This window comes from Carassius carassius, chromosome 17 (assembly GCF_963082965.1).
Source record: "Carassius carassius chromosome 17, fCarCar2.1, whole genome shotgun sequence".
Taxonomy (NCBI): domain Eukaryota; kingdom Metazoa; phylum Chordata; class Actinopteri; order Cypriniformes; family Cyprinidae; genus Carassius; species Carassius carassius.
In genome coordinates, this window is record NC_081771.1 from 5,108,737 (window position 1) to 5,124,140 (window position 15,404).

The 15,404-nt window shown below is 35.0% G+C and overlaps 1 protein-coding gene and 1 long non-coding RNA gene across 3 annotated transcripts in view; both read left to right on the plus strand.

Annotated features, from left to right (window-relative positions):
- Window positions 1–10,871, plus strand: part of LOC132160473 (uncharacterized) — a 29,110-nt gene extending 18,239 nt beyond the window's left edge. For both annotated transcript variants that reach the window (XR_009438013.1, XR_009438014.1), the window contains exon 5: window positions 10,754–10,871. This is a non-coding gene — a long non-coding RNA (uncharacterized LOC132160473). The remainder of the gene's footprint in view (window positions 1–10,753) is intronic.
- A 3,205-nt stretch (window positions 10,872–14,076) lies between these two features.
- Window positions 14,077–15,090, plus strand: ngfb (nerve growth factor b (beta polypeptide)). The gene has a single exon (XM_059570151.1). It carries the CDS (start codon window positions 14,164–14,166, stop codon window positions 14,788–14,790), a length of 627 nt encoding a protein of 208 aa, XP_059426134.1. The 5' UTR covers window positions 14,077–14,163; the 3' UTR covers window positions 14,791–15,090.
- Window positions 15,091–15,404: the final 314 nt, after the last annotated feature.

Below are 15,404 nucleotides of genomic sequence, written 5' to 3' on the forward strand. Positions count from 1 at the left end.
ATTATGTCAGTTTTTATAAATATATTTAGCAGCACAACTGCTTTCAACATTAATGGTAATAAAAGCAGCAAATCAGCTTATTAGAAAGATTTCTGAAAGATCACATGACTGGAGTTATGATGCTGAAAATTCAGCTTTGCATCACATATATATAGCCTAAATTGCTTTTTAAAATATATTCAAAAAGAAAACAGGTATTTTAAACTGTACTGATATTTCAGAATATTATCTTTTTTACTGTATTTTTGATCAATTAAATGCATCCTTGGTAAGCATAAGAATTTGTTTTGTTTTTTTACTTTAGATTATACATATTTTTTTATAACCTAATTAACTAAAGCCTTTATTTGACTTATTTTCTGTTTTTATTTTGAACTTGATGGACAATTAAAAAAAAATCAAATTAATTTTTACTCCCTACAGTTAAATCTGACAGAATGAGTAAATCTTGAAGCATCATATGATAAACTGTATGGAACAAAGTCATAAGAATTTAAATATTTAAGATTTATTTCTAGCCACTGCTTCACTCAGATCAATTTTAATTTAGTCAGTACAGTTCTGAGACAATGATCATGTGACCCTTTGTAGATAAAGTTAGATGTTATTGCTTCCACTGAAACAAAATATGCTCTAGGGAACATTCTTAAACCATACAAAAGCATATAATAACATTTTATTATTTTATGGAGTAAAGGTTTCGACTCAAATTGTTAAATTGTTATTTGGCACTTATCTACAGTATCTATTTCAATATTTTTACAATCAAGTGTATAGAGTCACACCGCCCAGTCCTCACACTTCCACTTTAAGAGCCGATATTGTAGGCAAATACAGTAATTTGATCAGAGTGTGGTTTAAACAATGATGCCACTTTATAACAAGATAAGTACTGTATGTTGTTTATTGCAGGAAGACAGCGTTTTATAACCTCTTACACACTTAAAATGCTTTTACATTGAGGTTTTTCAGTTCCTCTGAACAGGTCTTACATTTCCTGCTTTAACTTTAGATACTGTAAGCGGCTTCCTTGGAACACTAGGAAGAACGTGACCCTTTTATCTGAGAAATCACATTTGTCTTAGTGCGTGTTCTTGCCATCAACCAATCAACATTGCCTGCCTTCATTTCCTGTGGCTCCAGAGTGATTAGCCACATGGCATTTAGCCCATGAGCAAAGATGGCAAATTTAAATCACGTACTTTCCAGACAGGCATGCAGCAGCCATTTAAATTAATGGGATTGCTAACAAATAGCTTTCTCCAGGTATTACAGACCACCTTTCATTTAGTTTGCTGTCATGTTTGTGGAGAGAGGGAACGTGGTTGAAGTTCGCAAGATAACGGAAGTTAGCAAGACAGCTGAAATCACTTACAGCACCTTTTAAGCCCTGTTTATTTTACTTGTGGAAGAATGATCTTTTCCTATGTGACAAGGATTATTTTCACCATCCTAACATTGGAACAAATTTCAATATTTAGAGCGGCAGAGGACAGTTGTATACATCCACCATGAAGCCCAGTGTAAATCAGAACATCTGGGAGGAACTGGGCTGTGAAGAAAACCGCTTGAGCAGGGATTGGCCAGAGGAGCACTAACTTCAGCACGCAGCAATGCTGTTCTTTTTAACCATTTAATCATAAAATAATCCTGAAAAAAGTATCACGTTTCAAAATATATTAAGAAGCACATCTGTTAATAAATCAGCATATTAGAATGATTTCTGAAGGACACGTGACACTGCAGAGTGGAGTAATAAGGTTGAAAATTCAGCTTTGCATCACAGGAATAAATGTAATTTTAAAGTATATTAAAATAGAAAAACATTATTTTAAATTTGAATAATATTTGACAATTTAATTGTACAATTTTCCCTGTATTTTATTTTATCAAATAATTGCATCTATAATTAGGGACAATGATTTTAGTAATTTTGTATTACTTTTACAATTCTATTTCTTTCTTTTTTTCTTGTACAATAAATGAATAAATAAATGAATAAATAAATAAATAAATATAAAAATTTTATTGTTATTTTTATTAGTAAAATTCCATTATTTTAGGTAATATATAAATTAAAACAATTTTAATCAAACTCCCTCAGTAAAAGATGGGCAAAAGACCAAAATGATGTGTTCTTAAACAGTTTGACAGCTTAGAGATGATACAGAAATGTTGTTTAGTTCACGTGCAGTGGAATTGGCTTCCGAGACAGTAACTTTGTCTGTTTCTAAGGTTTATTTCGAGTGTAGCCATAAACAAGTCTGAGGCCAAATCTCACAAATCCCTAAGACCAGAGGTATCAAGTCTACATTCCAAAACAGTTGCTGTTCTCCACCCATAATAATTAGTCTAAAGAAGCATCAGTCCGTCTGTACGCTGTCACAGCAGATACCAAACATGGTTTAAAGCCAGTGATGAGACTGTCCAGGTGAAACCCATGTGCTGCAGCAGTTTCTGTAAATACCATTCGTGTCTGTGTTCTCCAGCCATGGAGAGAGATGTTTTCGTGACTGCAAGGGTTAGAATGTTGAAGTGTTTATTTCAGGACCATTAACAATTCATACTTAACTGTTCCTGATGTCATTTAGCTCTTTTACTGGCATCCAGAGCCTTATTCAGACTTGCTTGTTAAGTTGCTCCTCACCTGTCAAAAGTGTTGAAACAATATAAATACAGTATGTCTTTTGTCCTGGCAAAGGTCTTCTGCACTGCTTTCAAAGACGAGACACTGAACTATTTGGGCTAAAACATTCAGATTCAGAAAATGCAATCATTGTTCACGTGCATTTTTGCATTAATTTGTAAGTTGTTTTGGATAAATATGGAATCCTCTTTCCACTATGGAAATAAGAATACAAAAATACAACATTTTTAGATTTTTTTAATGTCAAAATTCTGACTTTTTATATCACAATTCTGAGTTTATACTGTATCTTAAAATTCTGCCTTTTCCCCCTAAGAATTCTTAGTTTTCATATGATAATTTTGTGAAAAAAAAAAAATATCACAATTCTGACTCCCAAAAATTTTTATATTACATCTTGCAATTCCGACTTTTTATTCCTAATTGTTTGTTTACATCTTACATCATGGAATTCTGGCTTTTCCCCCCTCAGAATTCTGAGTTTACGTCTTGGAATTCTGACTTTTTTCCACCATGGAACAAAAAACTAAGAAACCCTGACTTTTATCTCACAATTCTGCCTTTTTTTGCTCACAGTTGCAACTTGCAGGTTGATATTTCACAATTCAGACTTTCCTTCTCAGAATTGCAAGAATAAAAGTCAGAACTGTGCGATAAAAAGTCACAGTTACTTTAATGTTTATTCCATGGTGGAAACAAAAAGGAATTGTGAGATGTAAATTCAGAATTCGTAGAAAAAAGTATGAACTACGAGATCATTCTTCCACATGGCAGAAACAAACTTCCATAGATATGATATCTATATCTGCTAAATGAATAAATATTAATGAAGGCCTTTAAAGGACATTTACTCACCCCCATGAGAATAAAAATACTATGGAAGTCATTAACTGTTTGTGTTTCAACACAACTTTTACGTTCAACACAAGAAAGAAATTCATACAGGTTTGGAACAACACAAAGGGTGTTGCATTTTTGGGTGAACTGTTCCTGTAAGTGACTGCATTTTGCATGTTTTTAACAGACAGAAAAAGCCTGAAATGTATACTAACAAGAACATTGTGCATTTATACATTAGCGCTTGGGTTAATTAATTATAACCTACTTTAGTCATGTATATGTTGACATGTATAAAAAATAAGGTCTTGAAATTATGTGCAGAGCCTTTTTAGTCTCTATTTCTGCTACTCAAAGGGAAATATTTCAGCTTGTTCTTAAACCTACCAAGACCTCCTGATTCTGGTCAGAAGATCCAGCACATCTGTTTTAGATTGAAATAGCCTGACAGAAGTGGTCAGATTTAGGTATCTTTGCCTTCATGTCTGCGATTTCTCCATAGTTACTCAACAGCAGTAATTCAGTAATTGGCAAGCTTACACCTCTACACAGAGAAACAGGAAGGGTGTCGAGAAAATTGGACCGTTGACAGTTTGTCTAAATTGCCTGCTATTATGTTTTTAAAGCATGGCTTCTACAAAATAATGTCCAGAGGCCAAACAAGAGAAAATCTCAGGCTCTGGATTCCAAGCAAGCCGGAGCTAGCCGACAGCATGCAATTCTACAGAAGCATTCACATGGCCAGAAGCATCAATCCAGTGCAGTGATACTATTTTTTTTTCTCAATTATAGTTGTCGGTCAGATAGCTGACTGTCAGTTTGTGCAAGCAAATTTACTAAAACAACATGATTTATAAGACTTAAGGCATTGGTGAAGTATTTGAATGGATTCCCAAACAAAAGCATTTCCTGTTTAGTTATTTTGCTTTTGTGGTAAAACCTTGTTCTACTCCATGTTTTTGACAGCTCCTACAAACAATTTGATTAGGCCACGTCTCATGTTTAAAATCTGATGGAATTGAAATAATGTAAATTATAATAACGTAAAATACAAAATATTTTTATAAAACGGTTTTCGCAAATAATTAATTAAATTAAAAAATTGTCTAAATAAAATTATTGAAATTAATTCGTTAAAAATGTCTAAGTAAAAATATTTAACGTAGGGTTATCATGGAGTTTTGTATCATATCATAAATCATGAATTTTAAATATTTTACCATTTTAAATGTCTTTTTATATAACAGTTTATAATGTTAAATTAAAAATAGTTTTTATAATAATAATAATAATAATGATAACAGCATAATCTATCTATAAAAATGTCAACTGTATATCATTTTAAATGAGTTTTTAATAAGTAATAAGTTGTAAATATTTTGAGTATTTTGCCATTTTAAATTGTTTCTTATATAGTAAACAATTATAATGATAAAAAAAATCTAATAATAATAATAATCTAATACCTTTTTCATTAAAGAAAATGTTTTAAAAATATATTAATAAACAGGACTCTCATAAATGATTATTTGTCTCTGGTGTAAAAATAGTGTGTGATGTAATGTGTTTCTTATATGTTACAGAAAATTACTGTAAATGAAAAATAGAATAATTAATTAATTATAATAATAAATAAACAAGATCATCATGTAGTCTTGGGTTAAGTATCTGATAGTAACATACCTGAGTGATTGCTGAATTTCAATGAATACTGAGATATTGGAAATCCAAACAACAAAAATAATTTTGTGAAAAACAGTCCTTTAACTTCCTTCTTATTTGTGTACTCAAGCTCAGTTCAAAACACATATTACATTTAGACAAATCATGTCAAAGAATCATGTGTGAAGAAAAGAAATATGCTTAATATAAATTACTTACATAACTTAATAATGAACCTTTTTAATGGTCTCAAAGTTTAACAAATGTAGTCCATACTCTTACATGATATGATTTCAGTGCAATTTGGCAGTTTTTAAAAATGCTTTCTCATACTTTTTATGCACTGAAATGGTTTTTGGATCATCTTTTCAGGTTTTTGTAATTTTAGAAAGTGCAAATCTGGCAAGCTTGACAGGAACATATTGTCTGCCTGTTGTGCATGTACATCAACATTAGAGCACAGTTATAGTTTGTTTTCTGTCCTGCATTCCTTGTTACTTAGATGTGGCTTCTACACAGAGTAAAAATCAGCAAATTTAGCCATAAGTCATAACACAGTGAGGGGGGCCCAAACAGGGCTGTCCCAAACGCTAGCACTCCCATTGTCATCCAAGGAGCTGATGTAACTTCTGTTTCTCATTGAGAGAATTTGTTGAAATAGTTAAATTACACAGCTGGTGGTTTGGAGAAGTGCAGAGGAGATCTGGCGTTTTACGCTTGGGTGATGTGAGTAATATTTTAACATTGATGTCTTCACATTTGAGCACTCAGACTCTTTCTCTTGTGGGAAAAGTCAACCTGTTTTCTTTACTCTGAAAACAAAAGAGAGTCTCAGCTGTGTTTTTGGAAAGGAAACAGAAGGTACTCATTATGAGACCATTGATGCTGTTCACACATGTTAATTTTATGCACAGAAAACATCTACCAATCCAGCAGCTGTTAATGAGTGGCCAATATTTTAATAGATGCCATTTACTGAATGTCTGCTTTCATTGTTTTTGACATTATTTATACTTTTATATACATGTTGTATTTTTTTTGGAACTGTTCTTAAGTGAACTTAACAGGATCAACAAGATGGATATCTTGAGAGAGTTTCGGGTCAGTAGACACCCTATCAGGCCAGGGCTGTGTTCTGATATCTATCTTCTCAGTCTGTAAAAATAGGGCACAAGATAGGCCTATTGTATTAATATGAAGGAAATCTCCTTAATGATTTTTCACAATGTGTTTTGCATATATTTTGAATTATGCACAGCATTATCTGCATTTAGGGTTTAAGAAAATAACTTGTAGCACCTTTTCTATTTTAATTTTTTTAATCCCCCATTGCATTTTATGCAATCGTACACATTTGGTTTTCAGTGATGTATTGAATAGTGTTGTTGTGCATTTACAACATCTCCACAGTAACGTTATCTGGTTTGCTGATTTGGATTAGGTTCTATCTAAATGATTTGTGATAGTCTTGGAAGCATCATATAGCATTGGTCAAAAGTTATAAACAAATGGGTAATGGTTTGGAATGCATGTCCTCATTTTCCAGCAAAAATACATTTAGAAATGTACAGCTGCGATGGAGTTACATTACAGCCAATGTTGCAATAGTTTTCATTATATGTTAATTAAAATCTAAATTCTAATAAATATTTTAATAAATAGTTTCTGTTAATATTCAATGAAAAATATACATATATTTTTAGAAATATATTTTATATAGAATAATTCATTCATAACACTTTGAATTACACCACCATTCAAAAATTTGGATCAGTACAATTTTTTTTTTATATTTTCAAAAGTCTCCTATGCTCATTAAGGCTGCATAAATATAGTAAAAGCAATAATATTATTAAATATTATTACAGTTTAAAATAACCGTTAAAATGTAATTACAAATTGTAGTTTATTTCTGTGATGCAAAGCTGAATTTTCAGCATCATACTCCAGTCTTCAGTGTCACATGATCCTTCAGAAATCATTCTAATATGCTGATTTGGTGATGAAGCATTTCTTATTATCTTTGATGAACAGAAAGTTTAAAACATAGAAATAGAAATGTCTTCTAACATTATAAATGTCTTTCAATCACCTGATTGCTGAATAAAAGTATTTATTTCTTACAAAAAAAAAAAAATAATAATAATAAATAAATTTAATGATAAATAAATTCGAAAATTGTTAAAAAGAATTGTTAGGGCAAGCACTGTGTCAGTGAACAAAAAAAATATTCATTGTTGAGCCATACTTCTTTTGATTCTCTCTCTTAATGTGATTCTCTGGAGCTTGTATAAACTTGATAAATAGATTTGGACTTGACTAAACTTTAACTGTCATATCAATTCATCATTGCAAAGAGACAAAATGTAAGCGTTTTAGGCGGTCCTGGGAGAGGCCTGAGCACCTGTCTCATACAATAGCCTGAGCCTTACACTGTGTACCGCACACATACAGCCTCTGGCTACTCGCTCTGACAGAGGAAGTGATGTGTGTGCATTCCGCTGTGATGACCTGTCCTCACAGGAAAAGCTACTTCATCTTGATCATGTTGACCTGCTGGGTGGCAGTTTGCAGAACACTATGCACTGCTGTGTGCATTCAACTGTAGGACTTGTGCTCAGAGTATGTTATTCAGTTTTTACATTACATATTCTTTTTATCCTTTTGACACATATTCAAGGTTTTGAGGTTATTTCACTGTTAATTAAGGGTCTTTATACTCATAGATCTGATATATCAAGGAATAGTTCACCCAAAAAGGAAAATTTGAATGGGTGTCATCAGACTTAGTCCAAACAGCTGATAAAAACCATCATAATAATACACAAGTAATCTACACCACTCCTGACCATCAGTTAATGTCTTACAAAGTGAAAATCTGCATCATTAAGACGTTTTTCTAACTTCAAACTGTCACTTCCGGCTAAAATGAGTTCCCTATCCATAATATTGCTTTCTCCAGTGAAAAGGTCATACTGCTCAAGTACTGCTTGCAAGTGAAAACAGTCCATAACAGTTATAAATGAATACACTGGTGGACTTAGTTGTGAAGAGACCGTTTAAGATAAAACGTCTTAGAGATGAATTTGTTTCTTACAAACATTCAGCTTTTCACTTTAAAAGATGTTAATTGATAAGTGATGTGGATTACTTGTGGATTATTGTGACATTTTTATCAGCTGTTTGGACTCTTGTTCTGACGGCACCCATTCACTGCAGAGGATCCATTGGTTTGCAAGTGATGCTACATTTCACCAAATCTGTTCCCATGAATAAACAAACATACATATTGGACATCCTGATGGTGAGTAAATTCAAAGCAAATTATTATTTTATGGTGAACTATTCATGTAATTACATATATACAATTATGATAAATATTTATGATAACCCCTAACACTAACTTGGACATGGATTTTAAGCCTGGATTTTCTTCATTAGAAAAGTATTCGCACACCTCGTCAGCGAGCTGCTTGATATCTGATATGTCTGGAGCACAAATGATGTTACTTACAAAAATTGAAAACATAGGGTCAGGGGTTTGATCATGTTTCACATGTAAGGCATGCATGTATGTTTATGTCTAGTGGAGATGAGATATGGAAATCTTTGTATGATTGCTAACAGGGTGTTTATGTGATGTACAATAATGTCCAGTTCTATATCCAGAGCTGAATATATGGCCCCATCTGGATTCATCATCATCTGTTGTCAATAACACCGGCGATAAGTCTTTCACACCATCTCATAACAGACCTCATACAGCCAGCCATCTGGATGTGTATGTGAGTGTGCTTGTGTGCATTATGTCCATGGTTGCTTGTATTAACAATCATAAATTTGTCAGGGAAACATTGATAAACTATATTGGTGGCATTGAAATACTTCAGTCATTAATTTTAATTGCTGTCATTGTGGCCAAGCGGTTTAAATAAATGTTCTTTATATCCTATCAAGTTTCCTTCTGTAATTATATAACTCATACTTATACTGTATATGATTTATGATTTTCTCTTGGTAGATGATCAAACAAGTGGAAATTGTTGTAAACTTAAATTGAAGAAAGAGTTGGGGCCATAAAATAATAGAGACTAGGGATATTTTTACAAAGCTACTTGGTGTGTGTGTGAGTGTATATATATATATATATATATATATATATATATATATATATATATATCTGTGTGTGTGTGTGTGTGTGAGAGAGAGAAATTGTAAAAAAAAGTTCATAAAATATATATGAAAATCAGATAAAATTAATAATTTATATATACTCATTTTAATTAGATATTTAAAACTGTAAAAATAATTTATAATACAACTTATTACAATTTATTATATTCAGTCATTCATTTTATATTTTTTAAAGAATATAACATTTGTAGAAAATAATTTGAAATGGTAAAACTATTATCTGTGTGTGTGTGTGTGTGCATCTTTACTGTCATTCGTATACAGTTAGGTTGAGTTGATTTGATTGCACTGTGAATTGAACCCATGCTTTTTCATATAGGTATTTTTCATCTGATAAGTTTCATCTGACCAGCTACTTTTTGGCAGGAAGGTCCAAATATGCCCATCATGTCACCTCATCCTCAATGGCGATGATTCTCATTTTATGTAATGCCATGTGACAGCTTCCAGTGAAGCTATGTAGCACAAGTCTTCATTCTGCACTAAAGGGGATGCTCCCTGTGCATGGACTACCAGTCCACAGGCCCAGGGCCAGCACAAAGCCACGCTTCATCCCTGAGCTCTGCCACACATGAGTGCTTAAAGAAAGCTGCCCTCCAGGAATCCATAGCCCTGTGGAGGCTGCAGATTAGGCCGTGCGTATGTGTGCTTCGAAAGAGCTCACGTTACACACTGAAACCCTTGCCACCCAGGAACCGTTACCATATGAAAGCAGACTGTTTTGAAAGGAGAGCACCGCCTGGCTCGGCTCTTTGTGTCAGCGCGATAACATCGGCTATGCCAGACGGAATGTGTTAAATTGTCTCTATAACAGCTAATGAGTTTGAGGTCAGTGGCTGAGGATTTCTTAGACCACCTCCGCAAGCCACACAGAAAGGCTGCGATCCAAAGCTATTTACTGGAGGTTTGTGTATGTTGTGGCAGTCGGATGGTTTGGGTGTGGGTTGTATGTTGATGTGTGTCACATTTGGATTTTGCTCTGTCTTGTTTGTCTGCGCGTGTCACGCTCGAGCAGTCATTTGACAGTGATTACTAGATCACTAATGGAAGATGCTATTTATCCGCTGAAACATAGTCTGAAATGTGCATTTTTCTCCCAGCAATTCACCAATGGAAGGAATGTATTTGGGCGGATGAGGTGTTTCTCCCTGTAGGAAAGAAACAGGAGATCTTTTTAATATGACAAATGTTTTTCCTTGACGGCAGCGAGATGTCAATTTTAGATGTTTGTCTTCAGAAAAAAAGGCCTAATCTAACATATCTCCCCTCCTGGGTCTGGTGAATATTTTTTTGTAAATCTGTCTGAATGAATTGATTCAATAGAGTCCAACGCTGCATGAGTGATACGCATGCGGTAAATGGTAATTATATGAAATTACAGCTTGCTTCATGCTTTTCTGTACCTCTTTGCAGAGGAGCTGGAAGCAGAAGATGCCACGCTGGTCGATACATGTACCATGAGGAGCACAGGAGAGCTACGCTAAAGACAGACGGGAGAAAACAGTTCGCCTGGAGCCAGTTCGCATTTCACAGGTAAACATACTCTTTTTCCTCTTTAGCACAAGATTACACCTGTGGAAAGCACAGATATAAACCTATTTTCAGTTTTAAAAAGTCAAAGCTATGCCATGCTAGTTTGTGGAGGTTCAGGTTGTGCTGATACACATGTATGAGGGATTGGTACTGCTTGAATAGCTGTCAGTTAATGCCATATAGTCCTGGCTCCCAGATTCAATAAAAGTACCAAAAAGTCCATCGAACAGTAATTTGGATACGGTTCCATGGTACTACTGTAGTTTTGGAGTGTACAGCTAATGCTAAAGAATTACAGTGAAATTTGTATAATTTATACATATGGTAATAATTTGGTATTATGGTACATACCAAATATATTACCAATCTGATATCACTGTGCTACAATAATGTCAAAATATCCAGTTGAAGAGACTATAAATCATTCTCTTGTTCAGTATTTTTGTTAAAATATTTATTATATTAGATAATCGATTCACAAAACTGTTTAACTAGGTTTTATATATACACTAACACAGAAGATAAAAAATAATGTTATCAGAAAGTAGATTAGGTGTGACCATATGACCATCAGTATCTCAAAATATTTGATATATAGATATATAATATTAAATATTTATATTAAAAAGATTTTCAGCTACAGATGTATGTGTATATACGTGTGTGTGTGTGTGTGTGTGTGTGTGTGTGTGTGTGTGTGTGTGTGTGTGTGTAAAATATAAGTATTTTAATTAGTGGTGGGCACAGATAAATTTTTTTAATCTAGATTAATCTCACTGTGATCTCATTCGAATTCTGCCGAAGGCATTCAGAATATGTGTGTTACCCAAATAAAATTGACAAACAGTAAGTCTTTGAAAAGGGGTTTATCAAGCTAGGTGGTGCATTAGAAAAGGGGCTTTGCATATTTTTTTACGCACCCATGTTAACGGATTCCAGTTGCGTTCCAGGAGCGTTGCGTCTGCAGCAGTGCAGCGATCGTTTACGCACCGAGTAGCAAACTGCAAACGCGTCCTGTGTGAAAGCACATTGAGTCCGTGCTGCACCACATAGTAACGCACACGGACTGCATACACACTGCAGACGGAGTATGTGTGAAACAGGCGTGAGCAGGCCGTAGCTGGGGTCAGTGGGGACCCGGTGAAGGTTGTACCAGTGGGCCCTGTTTGAAATTGTTTAATTTGTATGTTCGTTTATTTTTATTTATTTGTGCTATTTACACAATGTTTAAGTTTTTTTCAAGTTGGTAGGTGTCAAGGTACAGAAACCAAATAATTAAATGTAAAATAGCACTGGATAGTCTTCAATGTAAAAATGAAATATACATTGAAACCTACATTTATTCAGACACCTTCAACATTTCTCACATTATTACAGTTTTGCTATATATATCAATAATTATATCTGGTGTCTGAATAATTTTTGGTTTGACTGTTAAAACTACAAAGTAATTCAGTCAAGAGCAGTGAGTGATTTTCATTTTCATTTTCTTGGATTAACATTACAGCAGCCAGTAGCTAAATTAGGCGCAGTCATTTTAAGAGACGATGAACGCATACAATATAATACACATCCCATTTTTCCCCAACTGTTTACTTTCACTTAAGAAATAACTGACAGTTTTTTCGAGCATAATTTCCAAGGTGAATATTTTGACATATTTTGTATGTATTTGTCAGCACAAGAACAAAAATAAGCAAATTCGGTGTTCAAGCGTTTTGAGACGCCTTTCTCTGCGTGAACCCTGAACAGAACACCGCGGTGCTGAATTGGGCTCTTTCACATCTTTTTGTTTGTTCAAACTGCGATTTGTATTTGTTCGTTCAGGTGCAGGAGGAACTTAGAGGAGAACTTCGCAGAAGAGAGCTCGGTTCAGTGTCGCTGTCCGTGATACACGGCTCTCTCTCTTGTACGCACCAAACACAGCGCGCGAGTAACCAGCTGCTCTGTTCAGCTTTTCCTTGTCTTGTTTTTGGATGCTTTAATGTTTAAATCGACAAGCGGTAAGGCTTAAATACACGTGAAAAAGATAAGCTTTCGTGACGATGCGCAGCAGTGGCAACTGTCCTGAGCATCTTTTTAGGCTGACCTCAGCCAGGCGGTTATCAGTGTTGCCAGATTGGAAATGTCCAAGTATCGTACCAGAAGTTCAAAATTATCGTATCTGGAAGAAAATTATCGTACACTAGTCAAAAGAGTTATTTATCTATTTTAAACCAACAACATTTTGACATGACCTGCAAATTACCACAATAGATAACAAGGCGTATTGTTGGACGGAATCAGTGAGACAAAATACTATCCCATTATTTTCAGTGACTGTCTGCGTCGCGGCGCATATTAAAACATATTAAAATGATTTTTAACACTTGCTTTGTCGCCTCCAGTGAAGAAGGAATTTAGCTGTTGCTGCGTGGTGCAGTTAACTCCACATCTGAGCCGCTGTCATCGGAATCCTGAGTGTTGCCAGATGTTGAAGGGGTTCTTGCTGTCATAGACCGCAACTAATGCTCGTTGGCTTTAAAGCAGGGCACTCTCCTGCATTCTTAACAGACCCTGAGGTGCACACGAACGCATTCACGAACCTCTGTAATGAGCCGATTTCGTGTATGAGCAAAGAAGCCCTATGACTGCAACTACCCTCATTTAAACTTTCATAGAATTCTGAAATTATCGTACATTACGGGATTTTTTCATTATTGATCGTACATCGTACAGAGGTAAATATTATCGTACAAATACGATAATTATCGTACATCTGGCAACACTGGCGGTTATATAAAATATCAAGGTGAAAGTCATCATAGCTTGCTTAGTATAGACCCAGCTCCCAACCCGACTTTTAGAATAGATTAACGGCGATATTTTTTTTATCGCCCGATAAGAGCCTCACGTTAACGCAGCACATTAACGCCGATAACTGCCCACCACTAATTTTAATATAAATATGATTATTTTAAATATATGAATCAGCTGGTATTACAAGTAGATAATACTCTTCTTTTACAGAATGAAACCGTAAACCTTTGACTATGCAGTAAGAAAAAATACTAACTTAATCTGTTGTATATTATGTTTTGATGCCTGATTACACTACTTCAAAAGAAAATGAATTTTTTTTGCAGCTTTATTGAGCTTTTTTTTAATTGTGTAAATCTACAGATTCAGCTATCATATTATTTTTCTACCATTCTTTGGCTGTATACATATCTGTATATATATCAGCCAAAGAAATCTGGCATCATATTTGTTTGTAAGTTATTCTGTGTGATGAAAGCTAACGTTAATCTATGTCGTACTCAGGTCACGTTGAGCCCATGCAGTGGTCTATGCTAGCCCTGCTGCTCTTGTCCTGCAGCCAGATGTTTGCCCAGCACCCAGGTGATATCTGTCCACAAAAGACAGACCACGGACAGCATGATGTCACGACAAACCCTGTGCCGACCGTGGATCCTAAACTCTTCAACAAGAGACGGTACCGCTCACCCCGCGTTCTGTTCAGCGAACAACCCCCCGACTCAGAGCCTTCTGGACACCAGACGAGGAGCAGGACGAAGAGGAAAGCAGGAGCACCTCAACACCGCGGAGTTTACTCCGTCTGCGAGAGCATTAGCACTTGGGAGGGAAATAAAACCAAAGCTACGGACATCTCGGGCAATGAGGTCACCGTCTTGCCTGATGTAATCATCAACAACTCCAAGAAAAAGCAGTACTTTTTTGAGACGACGTGCAGCAGCGGGCGGACTGGAGGATCCGGGTGTTTGGGAATCGATGCACGCCATTGGAACTCGTACTGCACCAATTCACACACGTTTGTGCGAGCACTGACTTCATTCAAGAACCTGGTGGCCTGGAGACTCATAAGAATCAATGTAGCTTGTGTATGTGTGCTGAGCCGAAAGTCTTGGAGACAATAACAAACTGGCTGCTTTTCAACACGCCAGCGCCAGCCTTGTGATATCAGACTCATATTCCTCTGTGATGTGATGGTGGACATTTTCCTTGTGCAAACCATTAAAGACAACTTCTGACATAAAACAGACCATCTAAGGAGGATAAATGTGATGTGTTTTTGTCATAGGACACTACAATGGACTTTTTTCAGTTCTTTTTTAAGTCTTGTTAAGATAATTGTTTTTTGATTGTAGCATTACAAGAACATGTACATTGTTGTGTGTGGTTAACTGTTATTTATTAAACCGCATCATTATTGTCTAGTTGATTTTGTGCATATTAGGAGATGAGGTCATTTTAAAGGAACATTTTGAGTTAAATACAACTTTAAATTAAAAGTCTGTCATCATTTATTCATTCTTGAAATCCTCAGTCTCTGTTCATTACAACTGCATTGACCTTTTGTCATTTTTCGGTTCTGTAGAAGAAATAAAGTCATATGGGTTTGGAACGACATGAGAGTGAGTAAACGATGACAGAAACTTCACTTTTGGATGAACTTATTGCCAATGTGACTTTAAAAGTAACCTAATTTACTAACTAGCACATGTTCCTGGTATTATTGATTGAAAAAGAA